General features: G+C 30.0%; 1 protein-coding gene across 1 annotated transcript; it reads left to right on the top strand.

Moving 5' to 3' along the window:
* The first annotated feature begins 11,689 nt into the window (after nt 1-11,689).
* LOC111407718 (histone H4) lies at nt 11,690-12,394 on the top strand. The gene is made up of 2 exons (XM_023037359.1): nt 11,690-11,826; nt 11,919-12,394. The coding sequence occupies exon 2, from the start codon at nt 11,948-11,950 to the stop codon at nt 12,257-12,259; it is 312 nt and encodes a 103-aa protein (XP_022893127.1). The 5' UTR covers nt 11,690-11,826; nt 11,919-11,947; the 3' UTR covers nt 12,260-12,394.
* Nucleotides 12,395-21,985: the final 9,591 nt, after the last annotated feature.

Genomic DNA, 21,985 nt, shown 5'->3' with positions numbered 1-21,985 from the left:
CTAAGCATGTAGTGAGCAAAATACTAGCTAATTTTAACAGTAGCCCACTCGTACTTTTATCCGTTCCATGGGTAAGGAAAGAAGTACTAGAGTGTTGCTCAACTTTACAAGAACTAATAAAACTCTGTAAATCATTGTCATCTTGTGACACAAACTAGACCTTTCTAATGGGGGCCACTGAACTTCCTCCCATTCTTTTCGACGTATAGCTCATAAATCTTGTATTAACCTTTTATCCAACATTTTCTCCAAATTATCATCATGTGTAACTGGAGAATTCAAACGTTAATTAACTCGAAATTATGTTTACAATATTTTTTGTACCCTTTAAATTAAACCTAAGGTCCAACATTTTATACGTTTTGAAGTTATTGAAAATATAATAAAAAGAAATGAAAGCAAATTAAATTGTTGTATAATATATGGTCGTAAAAATTTTCAAAAATCTTCTATATGAAAAGAAATTTGCAAATTATGTTCTTGTTAATCAAATTCTAGACCGTGTGAATGCCATCCGTTGTAATAAGAAGTAATGCAGTGTTCATAGTCTTCACGAGATTGTAGACTATATACGTTAAATTCCATTTATGACGTACATTCGTGATAAATTTTGTAAATCTTAGTTCATCTTCTATACATAAATCATTGAATACTTGTTTTCTACTATGAGAGATTGTAATATTTAAGAGTCCTAATTTTTTTTCTAATTGTCCTATGAATTTTAGTCCATCTTTTACAATTAAATTAAAAATAATAACAATTATAACATTTATGAACTAATATACCATTAAAATTGGGGTTAAGGTGCCAAGCTAATTTATCCATTACTTATGCGTTGATCGACGAATTGTCCAATATATTTTTTCACAATTAAATTTTCTAATAATGTTCATTGATACTTTAGTTTTTTTTTATTTCATTGTAGAGAAATTCAATTACTTTGAAATGCAATAATTTTTTATGCATCATCCACTATATATTTATGTAGTATGCAGTACAACTATGTAACACAAATGGTTATTACTGGACCACAAGTTAGATGTAATGATAAAATATCAATATTTTTATTTAAATCACTTAATATATAAGTCTTCTTTTTAGTGTATAAACTAATAGCATCCCAATGAAGGTGTTTGTAGGATAGAAACATAGATTGAAAATATTTTTGTATAAAATTGATCAGAGTTGGTCAAGTGAACGCTTTTCACTATGTTGAGCGAAAACTCACCCTAGCTATGAACATCGTCGTATCTTCATGTATTTCAACTTGCATCCAATTGTTGTGATCAGAACTAGAACTTGCACTAAGAAGAGAATTAAATTGGAGTTTAGCCTGATTAATTTCCACACGTGTTTGACTATATATTTATTGTAGTGTCTTTTTAGATGGATCGTGCCAATACATTTTTCCCAAGCTAACCTTTCTTTGCATGTATATATTTGTACTATTATGAATTTTTGCCTAGTATTGCATCGGTGGACATCAATTTGAAGTGTTCCCAACACTTGTCACTTTATTTCTTCGTTCGTGTTTACTACTTGATCCCGTTCATGTCACCTTTTAAACTTCTTTCAATGTTATACAAATTAATTTTGTGCTCCTATCGTCATCATGCAAATCGCCAGGAATCGAAATACCATTTAGACTGCTAAAATTGTGATTTAAAGACGAAATAGTTTTCCTTGTGTTAAAAGCACCAAACGTTTGGTTAAAGTCGCCTTTTTCCATTAATCTATTGTAATCTGTTTAGAATGATGGATGAGAAATAAATGTAGAATTATATAATTTATACTAGAGCTGAACATAAATAACTCAAATAAGTAAATTTAGAGACAATTAAACTCAAAATTACACAATAAAAGAGTTAACATGAGTGTAATAATTTGGTGGTCAAAAGGTGAGCCATGAGCCTACTCATGGGTAGGGCTCGTGAACTTGGCCATAAGATTAATACAAGCCAGCTAGTGAAAATTTTATTGGAGCTCAGCTCAGTCCCTGGCTCGTCCTTAGACGAGCCCAAGCGGTCCATGTTATGAGTTGAGACGAGCTGAGCCAAAGAGCGGATTGGTCTGTTTTATTCCATTTGTGTCAACTTCATATGTTGGTTGTGAATAATTTATTTATGAATCAAATTGTACTTTTTCTTGCAAACACCCAACTTTTATCATTTGTACTTTTATTTGAATGCTCAATATTCAATATAATGCAATAACATTAAATAAATAACATAATCTATTTATTACAAGAATATTATTTTAAAATAGCAAAACTATATATAATATATAAGCACGCAACCCATCACTGAGTCCCAATTCCCGTCAGCTTCATCATTTTTAAACTTTTAGTAGATGTTTTCTATATCGTATTGGTCAGAAAAATAATGTTGGCATCTTTATGGTACCCTGAGTCGTGTAAAGTTGGATTAGTTGTGAAAAAATTATTAATATAAATTTAAGTTTAAGATTGAGTCTAAAGTTAATAGAAGTTGAGCGATCTAATAAACTTCAACAGGTTATAACATGAGAGTCGGTCTAAGTGCCTCTAGAGTGAGGATATTAATATTTGGGATGAAGATCAAGCATAGAGTCGGTCTAAATGACATGATGTAGGAAGAGTGTTGGAAATATCGGAGGGATGGAGAATAAGCAAAAGGAATATACAAATGTAACCAGCAACAAGATGAACAAAACCAAAAATTGTAAGAACAAATTCGAAGGTTCGAACACGGTATCGTTGTCTTCAAACGATATTTGCCCCTCTCCGAACTGAATGTAATGCTTAAGGATTTTTGGCAAATGGTTTGTAGGATTATAACAAGTCTTGTAAAGAATTTAGCACTGAAATACAAGTACAATCCTCCAACACTTTAAGAACACAAAGGAAAAGATAAATATGAGAGAAATCAGTGTTTGATCTTTAATTGTGGAATACGAATGAATCTCAAATGTTTTTTCAATAATATTTGTCTTGAACATGGTTCCTTTATAGATAGGCCTTGACCATATAAACAAAATGGTACAAAAAAGTTCAGATTTGTAACGTTCAAAAACGACCTCCAACAGTCAAAATTAATGTACCATGCGACCGCATGGTATAAAGCCACGCGGTCGCATAGTTTCTATAGAAAATTGGCCTCAATTTTCTAATGATGTTGCATGGCCAAATGGCATGTGGTCGCATGGCCCAAACATTGAGCCTCTGTTTTGATTTCATTCCACACATAATTTGTTGGTTTTTAACACCCACTTCTCAACAATCCCCCACTTGTTCAAAATTAACAAGATCTCATATTCCGAGTATATGTACTCATGCATAAGGATTAAATATCTTTCGATTTGAATCTAACATAGTGTAATTTACACAAGGTAAAGTCGGAATCAAAGGTAGCGTTAAGCTTTGAATCAGTTATTCTATGTGACAATATTGGTAAGAATACACACACGAGCACCACATGTCCTCAAGTTCCTCATAATTTTCTTAGCGATATTATGGCATTGCACTTATTCTTTTCAATAAACTTTTAAGAAAGAAACTCCAACTCTCTATTGAGGCTGCACCACCTCAAAGTTCGTCTGAGTGAAGTTCTTTTAGTACATTTGTTACTTTTAGTGGTACTTATGTTTTAGCACTGAACTTCATTAGGAAATTAAAGCTCAACCCTCATTTCAGTAACGACTAGCATTATTTTAATTAGGATAGGGATATTGCGGATTTGAATAATGCTATAATTACCCATATATCAAATGACTTGTTGTTACCCTTTAAAACCGTCGATTATTTTTTGGGTAATGACAAGTAGGGTTACCGTCATTGGTGGACCTTTTTAGTTTAATAGTTTCAATCACATTCTACTCGAAGTAGGCTCCACTAGATTTCTATTAGTGGTTTAGCTAAAGGATCCACTAAATACTCAATTGACTTTACATAATTTAGGGAAATTATTCTATTTTTGATTAATTTTCTTATGTTGTCATGTTTTAGACTCATATGTCTAGACATTCCGTTGTATACATTATTGTATGCTTTTACTAATGTAGCTTGACTATCACACATGTAGGTATTGAAGAAATGTTCTTTGATCCTAAAGGTATTTCTTAAAAGAGATCCTTAAGCCACTCAGCCTCTTTTCCCTGTATCCAATAGTGCTACAAGTTCCAATTCCACGGTTGAGTGTGTTATATATGTTTGTTTCTTTGATTTCCAAGAAACAAGAAACAGTACCTCCTCCTAGAGTAAATACCCAACTTGAAGTGGATTTACTTTCACCTGTGCTAGATATCCAACTAGCATAGGCAAATCCTTCCAATACCGCAGGGAATTTAGTATATCCTAAGTTCTTGATTTTCTTTAAGTATCCAAGAACTCTCACAATGGCCTTCCAATGATTATTGTTTGGATTGCTAGTAAACGTACTAAGTTTACTTATTACATAGGCTATGTCTGGTCTTGTGCATTGAACTATATTTATGAGATTCCCTATAGCACTTCTATACTCCAATTGAGCAATCGTCATTCCACCATTCTTTATAAGTGTTGAATTTGGATCGATTAGAGTACTGTATTCCTTTAAATTCAAATGTTTGAACTTATTTATCACATTCTCGATATAAAGTGATTGGCTTAGAAGGTAAACACCCACTAGTCTTTGTGACTTTGATACGCAAAATGGTATCAACCTATTCAAGATCTTTTATCTTGAATGTAAAAGGTAGAAACCTCCTCATTTCTTCTATACCATCTATGCAATTACTAATAATCAACATGTCATCAACATACAGACATATAAATGTTACATAATTTTCACATATTTTAGCATATAAACATTTATCTATACTATTATGTTTAAAACCAAAAGATATGATTGCTAAATCAAATTTCTCGTGCCATTTCTTACATGCCTGCTTTAAACCGTATAACGATTTCACCAACTTGCATACCTTATGTTCATTTTCAAGTAGAGCAAACCCTTCAAATTGTTCTATATAGACCTATTCATTGAGATCCCCATTTAGGAATGCTTTCTTGACATCCATCTGATGAACATGTAAATCATTTATCGAAGCTAATACGAATAGTATTATAATCGATGTTGTTCTAGCTACTGATGCATAAGTGCCAAAATAGTTTATTCCTTTCTTTTGCCAATAACCTTTGGCTACTAATTTAGGCTTGAAGGAATTTAAAGAGCCATCAACATTGTATTTTTTTCCTAAATACCCATTTACATCCAATAGGTTTGGATCCGTATGGTAAATTAACAAGTTCTCAAGTTTTGTTTGACATTATTGAATCTATTTCATCATTTATAGCATCTTTCCAAAAGATACTATCATGAGAAGCCATAGCTTCTCTATAAGTTTTAGGATCGGTTTTCACTTGTAGAACAAAATGAATTTTTTCTACAACATTCACCTCATTTCCTTCCACTAAGTAAAAGAAGATAAGTTAAGAATCAATTTCGTCTGATCCCAACATCTTCTAAATCCGTTCTTGCTTTTTCATCGTTCATTAGACTCATCAACATCTTTTGAAGATGTCTCTTCTTATGTTCCATTTGAGCTAGGGATATCTTTAAGATTTTCTCTCAATTCATTATCCGAAGATAATGAATTTTCAAAGAACTCCACATCATTGGATTCGATGATCACATTGGTCTCCAAAATTAATAACCTATAAAATTTGCTATTATTAGCATATCCAATGAAAGCATATTTAATGCCTCTTGACCCAGTTTGGTCCTATTAAGGTTCGTGTTCGTGCAATAAGCGAGACACCCCCACACTTTGAAATATCCAATGTTCGATTTTCTTCCTTTCCATAATTTGTAAGGAGAAATTTTTGTATGTTTTGAAGGAATTCTATTAAGTATTCTATATGCACTTAATGAAGTTTCACCCCATAAGTTAATGACAACTTAGCAAATATGAGCATGACATTAATCATTTTTACTAAAGTTTTATTTTTTCTTTCAGCAAAATCATTTTGTTCAGGTGTCCTAAATGCAGAACATTGGTAAATTATACCATGTTGTTCACAAAATAAGTTAAAATCACTAGAAAAGTATTCACCACCTGTATTACTTCTTAAAGTCTTTGTTTTCTTTCCTAGATGATTTTCAATTTCATTCTTATATACCTTAAACATGTCAAAAGCATCTTCAATTTCATTCTTATATACTAGAAAATTATTCACCACCTCTATTACTTCTTAAGGTCTTTATTTTCTTTCCTAGATGATTTTCAATTTCATTCTTATATACCTTAAACATGTCAAAAGCATCATGTTTATGTTTTGTCAATAAACATACGTGTATCTAGTGAAATCATCAATGAAGGTAATAAAATACCTATTTCTACCCTTAGTCAACATGTCATTCATTTCACATATATCATAAGATACTAGAGGTCATTTTACCACACTTTGATAAGGTTTTTTAATCATTTTAGATTCCACACATGTTTCGCATTTATTTTCATCATTTTCGTCATATGAAATTAAGTCACATTTTTTCATACGTTTCATAGTACTTCTACTAATATGACCTAATCTAGCATGCCATAATGAAAATAGATCAAATATGTGCAAAATCAGTTTTATTCATTTCTTTATCAACAATACAAAATTTGACCATTCATTAACTAGAATAGCATTTACCAATAAATTTCCAGTTAAGGGATAATACAAGTATACTAGATTCATACACACATTTGATGCCCGATTTTCCTAAAACACTAAGTTCATATTCATATCCAAAACGTGTAGTACTTTTGTCAAAGTATTGGTTTTTTCGAAGTGAAAATGGTATCAACATTTCCCTTTCCAATCACCTTGGACCGAACCTCGTAACCCATTTGAATCTCTTGGTCTCCATCCACCTTGTGATATATTTTGAATAAGGATTTGTCATATGATAAATGTATAATAGCACAAGTATCATACAACCAACCGAGAACCTTTCCTTTTCAATGGAGGCTGGCAGCAAACTAAGAGCCATCATGCGCAACACCATGTCATCACTCTGCAATGACCACCATGCATAGGGGCAATCTTCTTCTAGCAATGAGTGGTGGACTATCTGCACTCCCAAGAGCCATTTTTTCAATGTTTGTGGTTTAGAGTCGACGAAGTTCATGGTTTGTAGTAATTTTGTGGCTTGTGATTTGAGGTGGTGGTGATGATGTCACTGACGAATTTGGAGATTTTTTTTAGGAATTTGAGGTAGTGGCGATGGTATTGTTAGATCTGATGGTGGTTGTGATTTTTTTTAGCGGCTGCAGTGGTGGTGTATCTGATAGTTGGGATGGTTTTTGTTGAATCTAGCGATGGATTTGGTAGTGGCAATTTGATGGTTGCAGTAGTGTTTTGTAGTTGAAAATGGTGACTTTTTGGTTGTTGTGGTGTTGGTTTTGAAGTTGAAAATTGAAGTTTGTCAGGGATGGTGATGGTGGTGGAAAGGTGGTGATACTACTGCACCTAATTCACCATCGAAAGTAAAATGAGTGAAATGGTTGGTGGTGGTGGTGAATTGTTGAGGCTAGGGTTTTGTCGGTAATGGTGGCAATAGGTTGTGATGGTGTTGGTTGTCTTAAGTGGTATTGGTGGTTAGGGCTGAACAACGAAATCGAGAAACCCAAAAATCGAACCAAAACTGTTTTTCTAAAATTGTTGTTTTGGTTCCACTAGGATTCGTCAACGTTGAGATTTTGAACCAAACCAAACCGTTTCGAAGTAGTTTGGTTTGGGTATCAATATTTGCAAACCATTTTTAGATCGACAAGATTTGAAAAGAAATTAGTCTAAATTTTATTTAATCTAATTAAAATTTAACACATTTCAGTCAAAAATTTACATCTATATCAAACATAATTCAATTGAACTCAATTCGACAATTTTTCATCTCAATTAATTAATTAAATCACATCTAAATACCCATTAGTCAGCAGAATTATGAATATAAAATCATTAAATTAGGTAAATTGTTGAACAATTGCTGCTAAATCATATTTATCGATTCTTCATTATAATTGAGCAGATAATTAAATCTAGATTTTAATTCAAACGTGCACATTTCATTTCCTTCTACTAATAATTTTCTTAAATTTTGCCTTTTAAGTCAGATTATCAAAATTCTTTTATTTTTTTGGTAATCTTTTTCTATGATTTTATCGTTGTTTTGTTCTAATAATTATCGAGCTCCCAGGTAATTCGCCAATATTTGGATGGAGCAAAAGTATTGAATGATTCACAAAAAGTCATAGTAGCTAAGTATTATTGTTTTTTTATTTTATTAATTATTTTATATCATTTAACTATAATCAATGAATTCATGTACTATATTTTTATATTTATGAAGAGAATGAATCATGTATTACAGTTATAAATGGATGCCATTAGTATTGATTAAGAGTTTAAAATATTTATATCATGTTGTTGCATTATAATGATTATAATTATATAATTTTAATTTGTTATTTTTTAAGAATACAACTTATGTTTTAACGTGAAATTTTAGACTAATATTTACGATTTAACTTATTTGATATATATTACTTTTTTCAATGTTAAACCGTGGTTTTAAACCGAGCCAAACCGAAAAAAATGATTTGGATTGGTTTGGTTTAAAAATTGAAGTGGTTTGGTTTGATTTGAAAAAATTCCAAACCACTTTAAATAGTTTTGTTTGAAATTTTGTTCCAAACCGTCCAAATCGAACTGTGTTCACCCTTAGGTTGTGGTATCTAACCAACTATTTAATTGTAACCTAAAAATTTGATAATTTGCGATTAGAAAATAATTTGTGACCAACTAATTTGAATTTTTGTGACCAACAAACAAATTATGACCTATGAATTTTTAATTTATGACCTATCAAAAATTTTACTGTGACCGTGAAATAATATGTGGCTAATTACTTTAATAATATGTGACTAAAAAAATATATTGTGACATAAATACGCATCTGTGACCATTAATTGTATAATTATGATCTTAATTAATAAAATTTATTTATTTATTTATCACATGAGTTTTGAATTTTGAAACTTAAAATCTGAAATTTGAATTGACCCAAAGTTAATTCGTGAGTTTTGAATTTTTCCCTTAATTAATAACCGATCAAATAATCGAAAAATCGGTCAATTAAATCGAAAACAAGGATCCGAGCACCATTCAAGATTTTTAGACTGATTTTCAAATTTAAAAAAAAAAATTATATTATAAAAAGGTTACCTTAGAGATGGAAATTCGTTTACTTTTCTATCTATGGAGGTCTTTTGTAACCATTTCATGAGTCCCATAATTGATAAATTTCCAATATAAGTTTGACAAAATTCAGTAAAACACACTTTCAATGTGGGATTGAAAATGTCAATAAAGCACACTTTTTCAATATTATTTATGGTCACATGGTGCATGACTACAAAATTAAAATTACTTGATTTCTATAGATTGATAAACATTTTTTTTTAATCTTACAAATTATGTAGTAAAATTGAAATGAGTTTTTAAGTGATCTAACAAATTAAAAACTGTTAAAATTTATATTAAAAACGTACATTTGACATAATTGTATTTTTTTTGAATTGATGGTGTAAAAATTTTATTATATATTGTTGTGAAAGTAAAATTTAAATGTTTACAAATATTTATTTATTACCTCCAGTTTGATCCCGATTCAACCTCGGTGAACCTTTGACCCTTGACCCTTTATCTTTTTCAGGTTGATGCTCATGTCGAGTTTTAAAAGGGTAATTAGCACAAAACGTCCTTACATTTTAATGTTATTCTGCAAAAAGTTCATACCTTTCATTTTTTGGCACTTTTACCCTTAATTCACCTTTTACCGCGGAAATCATCATATTTATTAAATTTCTTGTGTAAAATGACAAATATACCCTCTATTTAAATAAAAAAAAATAAAAAGAAAGTAAAATAATAAATTGCAATCATACTCCCAAACTTTTTAAAAAATGCAAATGAGTCCAAATAATTTATTAAAAGGGTAATTAGCACAAAACGTTCCTACATTTCATTATTATTGTGCAAAATATTCATACTTTTCATTTTTTGACATTTTCACCCTTATTTCATATTTCACTGCGAAAATCGTTATTTTCATCAACTTTCTCAATTAAAAGCTGTAAAATAACAAATATATATTCCTCTTTAAATAAACAAAAATAAAAACAAAGAATAAATTGCAAATATTTTCAAAATTTTCAAAAAATTACACATAAATATTTAAAAATGAAAGTGATTTTTATTTATTTATTTGAAAATTATTTGTACTTTTTTTTTTTTGAAAACTTCAGGAATATAGTTGCAGTTTGTTCTTTATTTTTGTTCATTTAAAAAGGAGGGTATATTTATTATTTTACAGCTTTTAATTGAAAAAAATGGATGATAATAATGAGTTTTGCAATGAAGTATAAAAATAAAAGTGAAAATATCAAAAAATGAAAGATAGAGACGTTTTGCATAATAATAATGAAAGATGGGATTGTTTTGTACTAATTACCATTTTAATAATTTATGTCGACTCATTTACACTTTTTATATAGTTTGGGAGTATGATTGCAATTTATTTTTTAAACTTTTCTTTTCTTTTTATTATTTTATTTAAATAGGGGGTATATTTGTCATTTTATACGAGAAATTTGATGAAAATGATTATTTTCGTAATAAAAGGTGAAAGTAAGAGTAAAAATGCTAAAAAAATTAAGAGTGCATTTGATTGCCTATATTTTCCATGGAAAATATGTTTTTCCATCCAAATTATTACTTTTTGTATTGTTTGATTGTCATTTTTTTTAATGGAAAATATTTTCTCACTTTTGGTCATGTGATCATATTTTCCTCAAAATCAAGAAAAAAATTTTCTTTAGGAAGAGTTGGATTTTATTTTTCACGAAATTCAGTCTCTCTTTCTCTGTCTTATTTATCCACTCTCTCTAATTAACCCACCGATAAAAAATGAACAAGTATAATATTTTCTAAGTTGAAAATTAAATCAATCAAACACATTTAATTCACAATTTCCATACAAATAAATTTTAGACAATTAAATTATCTAGAATTTATTTTTTTTCCATACAAATTCCATGTTTACAATCAAATGCTCCCTAAAGGTATGGATGTTTTGCACAATAAAATTGAAAAGTAAGAACGTTTTGTGCTAATTATCCGATTTTAAAATATTTATATTTTTTAACCTCGCATTTTTCATTAATTTATTATTTCAAAATGCATTATGCACCAAAAATGGAGTGAAACCAACTCTAAATTGGATCAAGGCATTTCCACTATATTAGGCCCAGAAAGTCATACAATTATGAGCTTGTTTGATAAAATTTATATAGGAAAAATGAATTATTAAATTGTATTTTTTGAAAAATATGTGGTTAAAAAGTAATAAAATTTTATTGATTTGTGTGTAAAATATTTTATTATGTAAATATGTGGTGAAAAATAAGCATGTAACAAACAATATAAATTTTTAAAGGATGACAAACAATGATTATATCATCCAAGATAATTCAAATAAAAAGTTCCCTCCCGGTTTTTTCCCATTATTTTAAAACATTTAATTATCCCGCTAATCTTGATCCCCACCAAGCCAAAAACCTTAAAAAATCCAAACATGCCACATCGTCGATCCTTGTAAAACTCGGAAGCTCATCTTGACCGCTGATAGATGTTAATCAACGGCATTCATTATGTCAAAACCATTCCCCGGATAAATCCCTCACCTCCCTGAACACCAAATCACCATAAATAATCCCACTCTGTTCCCCATTTTCATCTCCTCCCTGTTCTCCATTTCTAAGGTTCGTGCAAAATTTTCTAGGTTTATGATTCCCAAATTTTGTATACTATAGTTATGTGTTGAGTAATATATTTTTGAATTTTTCACTTGCAGAAGACACCGTCAATTCATCATCATCATCAATGTCTGGGCGTGGCAAGGGAGGAAAGGGATTGGGGAAGGGAGGAGCCAAGAGGCACAGAAAAGTCCTCCGAGATAACATCCAGGGTATAACGAAGCCTGCCATTCGGCGGCTGGCCAGAAGGGGTGGTGTAAAGCGCATTTCTGGGTTAATCTATGAAGAAACTCGAGGGGTTCTCAAGATCTTCTTGGAAAATGTCATCCGTGATGCTGTTACCTACACCGAGCATGCCAGAAGAAAGACTGTGACTGCGATGGATGTTGTTTATGCTTTGAAGAGGCAAGGCAGGACTCTTTATGGGTTTGGTGGGTAGATAATTTGTTAAGCAGCAGTCTTGCTGTCAAGAAACTTATCTAAAACTATTAGGCTACTGCTGTTTTAATCAAATTAGGTGCTGTGGAATGTAGTTTTGATGCTGATGAAATGAATATTTTGCTTCTTATGATTTTGTGTTTTTGTTATTGGTATTATCGTTACATAATATTGAATTTTTGCTGGCTGTGAAACTCTAGCTAAATTGATTTTTTGTGATTCAAGTCAATTAATGTACTTATTTCGAACAATAGTGTAATAATTATACATAAATTTAGTTTATTTCTCGATGATAATTTTGATCCATTGGCTAATTGATCTGGTGACCTAGTTTTACTTTATCTACCCATTTTTAAGCTTTTGTGGATTAGTTGTTGTAAGGGCATTTTTAATGGTTGCAACATTGTATCATTTTGCATCATTTTTTGGTGCGAAGTTGTTTTAATGCAATACCAAACTTTGTATTATTTTGGTGTAAAATGGTACAAAGTGTAAAATGTTTCTTTTGTTTTTATTTAACATTTTCCAAATAAATTTGTTAAGAGTATTTATGTTATTTGTGTTATATATTTTTTAATATAATAAATTATTATTATTATTTTTATTAATATTATTATTATTTACATTTAAAATAAATTTTAAATGTAAAACATAATAATTAATAAATTAATTAAAAGATGAAAATAATTTAAAATGTAGCAAATACAATTATTTATTAAAGTTAATACGAAATATATTAAACAATGATATACATATGATAATCTAATTTTATTTTTGAAAAAAAGGATTCATAAAAAACTCACATTGCACCAAAAAATATATTAATCGATAATTTGTGGAATGAACATATGAATTTTGAGAATTAAATTGCAAAAAATTTACGACTTTGTAATATTGTCTATCCAAATTCGAAATGCATTGTACTATTTTCTAATGGCATGATTTTATATTTTCGTTGTTGTAGTGTTTTTATTAATTGTTCTATATTTTTTTATATTTATTAATGAATTTAATCATTTCCGTAATTTAACGTAATTATTTATTTAGTAATTCATGTATTTATAAAATAATTAAATAAATAATATTTCAAATAAATAAATTATAAAGAACAAAAAAAAGAAGAAAATGGTTAAATACTATTCATATGGTGTAACTTTTGGTATAATGGTTGGAAATGAATTTTAGGTTCATGTAAAATTTGGTGTAAAATTGTGCAAAATTTGGTACAGAGTTAGAGATGGCCTAAAAGAAGATGTCAATGAGAAAAAGAGTTTGGTTGTAATTTATTTGCTTGAAAAGTTGACTTGGGTAATGAAACATTCAAGTTTTTCACCATGCAATAAATTAAATTTGGGGAATTTTGTCATTTGGCCTAACTAAACAATATATTTGGTGAAATGGCCTTTGATTAATAATCAAAATAAATAAAAATGTAAAATATTTTAGTTGGTAAAATAACAAAATTTTCCTTCAGTTGTTAACTTAATATCTTTCAATTTTATTTTTTTTAATTTCATCTCGTCAATTCTTCTCCAAATTCATCTTAAAATCTTTATTTTTTTTTAATAAAATCTGCCCCTATTTATCTTTTTCAATTTCAGTTTTTTTAAAATTACAATCACCTATTATCTTCTCTTTCGTCACCATTTTTACTATTTTAAAATTATGTTCTTTATTATATTATTTACTTATTTTAGATATCTTTTGAATATTTGAACAAAGATTTGGTTAACATATCATTTACATTAAAAAGTCACATTTACATTTGAAGAAAGAGGAAATATGCTTTTAGAAATTTCACCCATGTTGTATTTTATTATTAAATATAGTATTAAATAATATTTAGTTGGTATTTTTTTCATATTTAGTGTGCTTTTTGGGTTATCTACAATCATTGGATGTAATAACAGTCCAATTGCTATTTGAAATATAAAACACCACTCCAATCATTATCTATAAAATAAAACGATATTAAAGTCGTTATCTGCTGTAATTTGATTTTTTTTCAACGAAATGACTAATAATGGACTCACTAATGTATATAACACAAAACGATTGACTAGCCACAAAGAACGATTGAAATGACATAATTTTTATATTATTGAGATGGTGAAAGTACAAGTTATCACACTTATATGTGTCGATTAAATTAATAAACATATCTATCAACTCCTATACGTGTCATGTAAATATTATAATGTAAATAAGTTCCACTTATTATTTTTTAGGGAATGAATGGATCGTAACTACTTATACTCATATTTATACACGTAACAACACAATTGTCGTTTTCATGTCCAGTAACGACACTTGTGTTATTCCGAAATTTTCACATATATCCGATTTTTTCAACAAAACAACATTTAATAATGGATTCCCTAACATATATAACATAGAAAGTTTGACAATGTCATAAATAATGTAAATGAGTTCCACTATTGGTTCTCGGGATATAGATTAACATAGCTGGTTTTACTCGTGTTTACATGTATAGCCCTTGTTTGAGCCTCATTTTTTCATCAAAATGCATTCTTGAATAGTAATTTGATCACATTTTAACCACACGTTATTCAATAAAATAACATTACACGCAAACTCAAAATTTTTTCTTATTTTTTAACCATACATTCTCTGTCATAACACTATTATAAAATTCAATTTTAAAAATAGAAAAACGAAAAAAAGAGGGGCTCAAACATCCCCATAATGGCACAAGGGTCATTTTCATATTAATAACAGCACTTGTACTGTTTTGTTGATTTTTTTCTACATTTTTGCTAATGTCTTTTAAGTTAAATGTTTGCGTTTCAATTATACATTTTTTTTTTTAGTTTGTTGTTATTTCATGATAATGGCACATGTTACGTTATTAGAAAAATAAGCATCGATGAGAATGATACAAGTATCATTACTAAACTTATAAGAGGAGAATGAGAACAATATAAGTGTTTTCATGTTTGTTACAAACTTTCATGAGCACGGACAAACATCATTACTGCGATTAAAATGTTTATGCTTCATTAGGAGGTCCAATATATGATATCATTGTACTAGAATAAAACCAAAATATAGGAGAAATCAATAGAACGACACAATAGCTGTCACTGAAATGAAAATGACCCTTCCGTGATTCTATCTATAAAGATGAGTTAAGAAATATGCTCATTAATTGTCAGTCTAGCATCCCAATGATCGTAGAACTGCCATTATGATTGTAAATTTTTTTCCAAGAGAATGACACTTGTGTCATTACTAAGATGAGAACGTCATTTGTTTATGAGAATGACACTTGCATCATTACTGAGATGAAAACGTTTATGAGAATGACACAATTGCAACTATACTTGATTTATAAGTGTCCATGAGAATGGCACAAGTGTCATTTACAGTATTTAAAAAATCGTGAGAACGGTATCAGTGCCGTTACTAAGATGAAAAGTCCTAAGAGAACATCATAAGTTATGGACATAAATATAAGCTTCTATTATTACTATGAGAACTGCACAACTTAGGGTGTCCAATTCTAAAGGTAGTTGCTTTGAAAACAAACGAAAATAAAGGGAAAATCAACATAACAGCTCAAGTTTCGTTACTGATAATAACACGGTACTTGCATCGTTCTATCTATCATTATGAGTTTAAGCAACCACGACCCGTTCCTGCCTCGTGAAATAATAAGTTGAACTCATTTAACTTGTAAGGTGAATATGACATTTAAACAAATTAAGAAATATGCTCATTACTTGTATTTTGTTGAAAATAATAGAATCATTTGTGTCGATACTGAGATGAAAAGTTCTAAAAGAACGGCACAAGTGCCGTTTAGAGGATGAGAAAAGGTCATTGAGAACGTCACTTGTACCATTTCTAAGACGAAAAGTTCTAAAAAAATGACACGAGTACCGTTATCAAAACATAATTTTTCCATGAGAACAGCATTTGTGCTGTTACTATAAAGGATCGTTCTGTCTATGAATACGAGTATTTGTAGCGACGATCCATCCATGGCTTAAAACTCATTTAACTGCAAGTGGATATGCCGTTTGCAAAAATCGAGAGACGTGCTCATTAATTATATTTTCTAACGAATCAATACAATGACTTATGATTTTAACAACTCAATATTATATAACTTATGTCAATTCAATCGTTCTTTGTCACGTGATCAACCTTTCTAAATTTTTTAAGTTAGGGATCCATGTCTGAGGTCGCTGCGTTAGAAAAGAAGAAACAAATATTTGAGAAATCAACAGAACGACACAAGACCTATTAAACAACACTTGTGTGATTCTGTTTATAAACACGAGTATACGTAGCAACGTTTTATCTATACCCCAAGAATCAATAAGCTGAAATAATTTCAATTGCAATATGAACATTCCGTTTACAAAAGTTGAGAGATGTGCTCATTGATTATATTTTCTAACAAATCAATACAATGACTTGTGATTTCACCAACTTAATGTCACATAATTTATGTCAATTCAATCGTTTTTGATCTCATATCAATCTTTCTAACTTTCTTAAGTTATGAGATCTAATGTTTCAGGTTATTGTATTGAAAAAGAAAACAAAATATTTGAGAAATCAACAGAACGGCACAAGAGCTGTTAAACGACACTTGTGTCGTTCTATCTATAAACACGAGTATACGTAGCCACAACCCCTTCATGCCTTGAGAATGAATAAGTTGAACTCATTTCAATTGTAATATGAACATTCCATTTACAAAAGTTGAGAGATGTACTCATTGATTATATTTTCTAACGAATCAATACAATGATTTGTGATTTCACCAACTCAATACTGTATAATCTATGTCAATTCAACTGTTTATTGTCTCATGATCAACCTTTCTAAATTTTAGTTAGGAGATCTAATGTTTGAGGTTGTTGTGTTAGAAAAAAAGGAAAATATTTGTGAAATCAATAGAACGACACAAGAGTTGTTAAACGACACATATGTCGTTCTGTCTATAAAGACAAATATACGTAGCCACGACTCATCCATACGTCGAAAACCAATAAGTTGAACTTATATAGGCTGTCAGATGGACATGCTATTTATAAAAGTTGAGAGATATGCTCGTTAATTATATTCTAATGAATTAGTAGCATAACTTATATTTTCATCAACTCGATATCATATGATCTATGTCATTTAAATCGTTCTTTGTCACGTGATTAACCTTTCTATCTTATGCACATTAGTGGGTCCAATGCTTGAGGTCGTCGAGTTAAAAATAAATCAAAATATAGAAGAAATCAACAGAATGGCACAAGTGCCATTACTGAGAAGAAAACGACCCGTGGGTCGTTCTATTTGCAAACACGATCATAAAATGGCCACGTCGTGTTCATGCCTCTGAAAACCAATAAGTTGAACTTATTTAGGTTGTAAGGTAAACATGAAATTTACAAAAGTCGAGAGAAATGCTTATTATTTATATCTTAATTAACCAGTAGGATAACTTATGCTTTCACCAACTCGATATCACATAATCTATGTCATTTCAATCGTTCATTATCATGTGAACAACTTTTTCATTTTACTTACGTTAGAGGGTCCAATACTTGATGTCTTTGCCTTGAAAATAAATCAAAATATTGGATAATTCAACGAAATGACATAAGTGCCTTTGTTATGAAGAAAACGACCCTTGTATCGTTCTATTTGTAAACAATACAAGCAGTCACACCCCATTCATGTCTCAAGAAATAATAAGTGAAACTTATTTACGTTGTAATAGGCACATGAAAATGTACAAAGGTTAAGAGATATGCTCATTAACTTAATCTGTGCATATGAGTAGGATGACTTGTGCTTCACCATTTCGATAATATAAAAGCTATGTCATTTCAAAAATTTGAAATCATTCATAAAAAGGAATAATATTCCCCCTCAATTAAATATGAAATGTCAAATATATTCAAGTCTAAACAAGAGGATAATCATCATATTTATAGCAAAATACTAATCAAAGCATAAATGATGAAATGTCTAAAGCATATCCATTGTTTAAGGACTATAAGTATGATTCCATAATACTTAAACCAAAACAAAAAATGCTAAAGATATTCAAAACAAATCTATTACTCTGAATGAAGAGACAGAGGTGGAAAGGCCAAGTCAAGATAAGCATTAAGTACATTCTGTGAAGCAAGCACTTGTTGAAATAATGAAGCTATCTAATCGATCGAGTTTTGTAAGCTGTCAACAGAGAACGTAAAGAGTCAATAAAGTCGTTCAAAAGATGTAGTGATCCTTGATGAGTATAAAATCGGAGAAAGAGGATAGAACATTTGAGCTCAGAACTTCATGAAGAGGACTTGAAATATGAGGGATCGTTGCATTTTCTTTGTCTTGATCATTACCAACCACAATATTGTATCCTTCAAAGGTAAAGTTGAGGGCCCTAATTCCATATCAAATCCCTTAGTTCTTGCCACCCATTGCCCTTAATGCTTTACAACTTCATCCTCTTAAGAGTACTAATGTTAATTGTATCGATAGGACATTGACGAATAGAAATCTCACCACTCAAAGGTACCTCAAAATGTTGAAATTTGTTGGTAAGAAGCATCCCATAAAGTAAAGCCTTAATTTTAGTTGTGGAATGAACATTGTTTATGTGACCCATACTAGTAGAAAGAAAATCAATTTTTTGTCCTACCATGAATGAGTCAATAAATAAAAGATAAATGAAATTAAACTCATCAAGGTGACCTTTTCTAGGAAAGACAACATGGGCAATAATGTTGTGTAAAATTTTGCACCAGTATAATAAGTTTATTTGAGTTAAGTTTTATAGTATTTTGAAAAGGTTTGCTGGTAACTCTACTACAAACTTCAACAGGGTTATAGCCATCAAAAATGGGATGAGCTATATGGCAATATAACCTATTTTAACAATCCTCATGTTCAAGTTTAGATCGGTCGCCAAAATTGAATGAGAGAGTTAGAAGTGTTTTGATGGATAAAAATTGATTTTAAGAAATTTTGATTGTGAATGAGGTGGGATCTTGAAATCTTGTGAAAATTTTGAAGATTCGAGGTTGATTTTGTGAATCTACGAATAGATTTAGAGAGAAGATGAGGAGAAATGTGAAAGAATATAGAAGAAATAAATGTGTTTTGAGTTTTTAAAATTGGATACTTAATTTTTTGATCGACTGGAAGACATTTCAGTTGACCAAAATAGGAGGACAAAAGAACATGAAACATTTTTGTCTAAACAGTCAATCGAAGGTTGAGATCAGTTGATCGATCCTACAAATTTTGGGATGCTAACCATTCAGTTAACTGATTTGGTCCCCAAAAATTTTTAAAAGGGAGTTTTTGAACATCACGCAATTGGGTTAAATTTTTAACAAGTTTTTAATGTATAAATTTCAACCAATGATGCACATAAAATCAATCATGTAATAACACCTTGTATGAACTCTATCTAACCACATAATTCAAATTCATCAATAATAGCAAACCTCTTCGAATATATGAAAATCTATCAAGTGCTATAGGTTTAATGAGAATGTTGGTCAATTAATTTTCTATATTCACAAATTCTAATACAATATCTTTTTTTGTACAAGATCTCTTAAAAAGTGGTATCTAATGTGCTTGGTTCGAGAATACAATATGAATTTTTTTGATAAGTTTATGGTACTAGTGTTATCATGCACGATAGGTATATGATTGAAACAAAAATGTTAAACACTTATTGTTTCATCCATAAAACTTGAGCACAACAACTAGCGGCCGTAATATATTCGGCTTTGACGGTAGACAATGCAGCAAATTTTTGTTTCTGACTAAATCAAGTGCAAAGCCTAAGAAGTTACAAGTTTCACTTGTGCTCTTATAGTTAATAATGCAACTGGCCCCATCGGCATCCAAATAGTTAAATAAATCACTATGAGTATCCTTAGGATACCAAGACCTAATATTCTATTGCCACTAAGTTATCTAAAATTTCGTTTGATGGCACTGATGTGTGAGAGTTTAGGATTAGATTGAAATCTTGCACATAAACATACATTAAACATAATATCGGGTCAACTAGTGATTAAGTAAAGAATAGATTTGATCATACCTCGATATTTTGTTATATCGACGGAAGTACCTTAATAATCTTTGCTCAATTTAATTGATGAACTCATTGAAGTATTCATTAGCTTTAACTCCTCTATTTCAAACTTTTGTAGCATGTTCATGATATACATAATTTGATTAGTGAAGATTCCATCATTAATTTGTTTGATTTGAAGTCTAAGGAAGAACATAAGTTCCCCCATCATGTTCATTTCAAATTACTGCTCATACATTTTTAAAATTCCTCCACAAAGGAAAATGTTAGTGGCACCAAAGATAATATCATAAGCATAAATTTGCACAATGATTATATAATCCTTTTTTATTTTGATAAAAAGTGTGAGATAATAACACAAATGGTCACTGAACTTTGCAAGAAGTTTTCAAGGGGTCACTGAACTTTAAAAATCACCCAAGTGATGAATGGGGTGATTTTTAAAGTTTAGTGACTTGCAAAGTTTAATGATGACTTGGGTGATTTTTAAAATTCAGTGACCCCGTAGATACTTTTTATAAAGTTTAATGACTATTTAGGTTATTATCTCTAAAAAGTGCAGTATCCGCTTTTCCTATTGAAAATTCATTTGAAAGATGAAATTTACTTAATCTTTTATGCCATGCTCTAAGAGCTTCAGAGCCTCTCTAAGTTTAAAGGCATTATCCGAATATTTGTAATTCTTGAAATTGGAAGGTTGCTCAACAAATACTTTTTCTTGGATGAAACCATTCAAGAATGCATTTTTTACGTTCATTTGGTAAAGAGTAAATCTTTTATGGCAAGGAAAAGCAATAAGCATGTGAATGAATTTTAATCTAGCAATTGGTGCAAATATTTCTTCAAAGTCTATGCCTTCTTCTGGATTGTAACCTTGATTATTAATCTAGTCTTGTCATTATACACTATTTTCGTCTTATTTACTTCTAAAAACTCCATCGTATTTACTTCTAAAAACTCATTTTGTACTGATAACACTTGATCATTTTGTCTAGCAACTAAATACCAAACATGATTTCCTTCAAATTAATTTAGTTCTTCTTGCATAGTTATAATCCAAAATTCATCAAATTCAACTTATTTGAAATTCATTGGTTCAATTTGTGAAATAAAATTACAATTATTAAGAAGATTTCTAGAAAAAATTATAGTACTCAAATGATGCGAATCCCATAGCAACATTGACTACAAAACCCACAATGAAATTGATGAACCCAAGAAAGCCAAATTAATCCAAGAGTTTAGGATTAACCCAAAAGAAAATCGAACCAAAAAATCCAACAAGAACGACGCTTGAAAGACCCCTTGATCACGCAATCCAAGAATTAAATCCGATTGTTTGAACGCCACAAGTTAACACTTGATAAGTTCGAAATTGTTCAATGAAGAACGATGAAGAGAAGACAATACGTCTCACTTTTAATTCAATATCAATAATGTCAAAAGTTTTTAACAATTGAATGAAAACTCCTATTTATACTAAACCTAAAAACTAGGTAAAAATCGTGCAAAAGTTGAGCATAATCTCCAAAATATGGAAAAGAATCAAAATCTAACAAAATACGGAAAATTGCCAAAATTGGAAAATTCGCCAAATTTTTGGCCTGTGCGGCCGCATGGTGTAAATCCATGCAGTCGCAT

This window comes from Olea europaea, chromosome 13 (assembly GCF_002742605.1).
Source record: "Olea europaea var. sylvestris chromosome 13, O_europaea_v1, whole genome shotgun sequence".
NCBI lineage: Eukaryota > Viridiplantae > Streptophyta > Magnoliopsida > Lamiales > Oleaceae > Olea > Olea europaea.
Note: the sequence above shows the minus strand (reverse complement) of the source record. Positions and strands in the feature narration are given on the sequence as shown.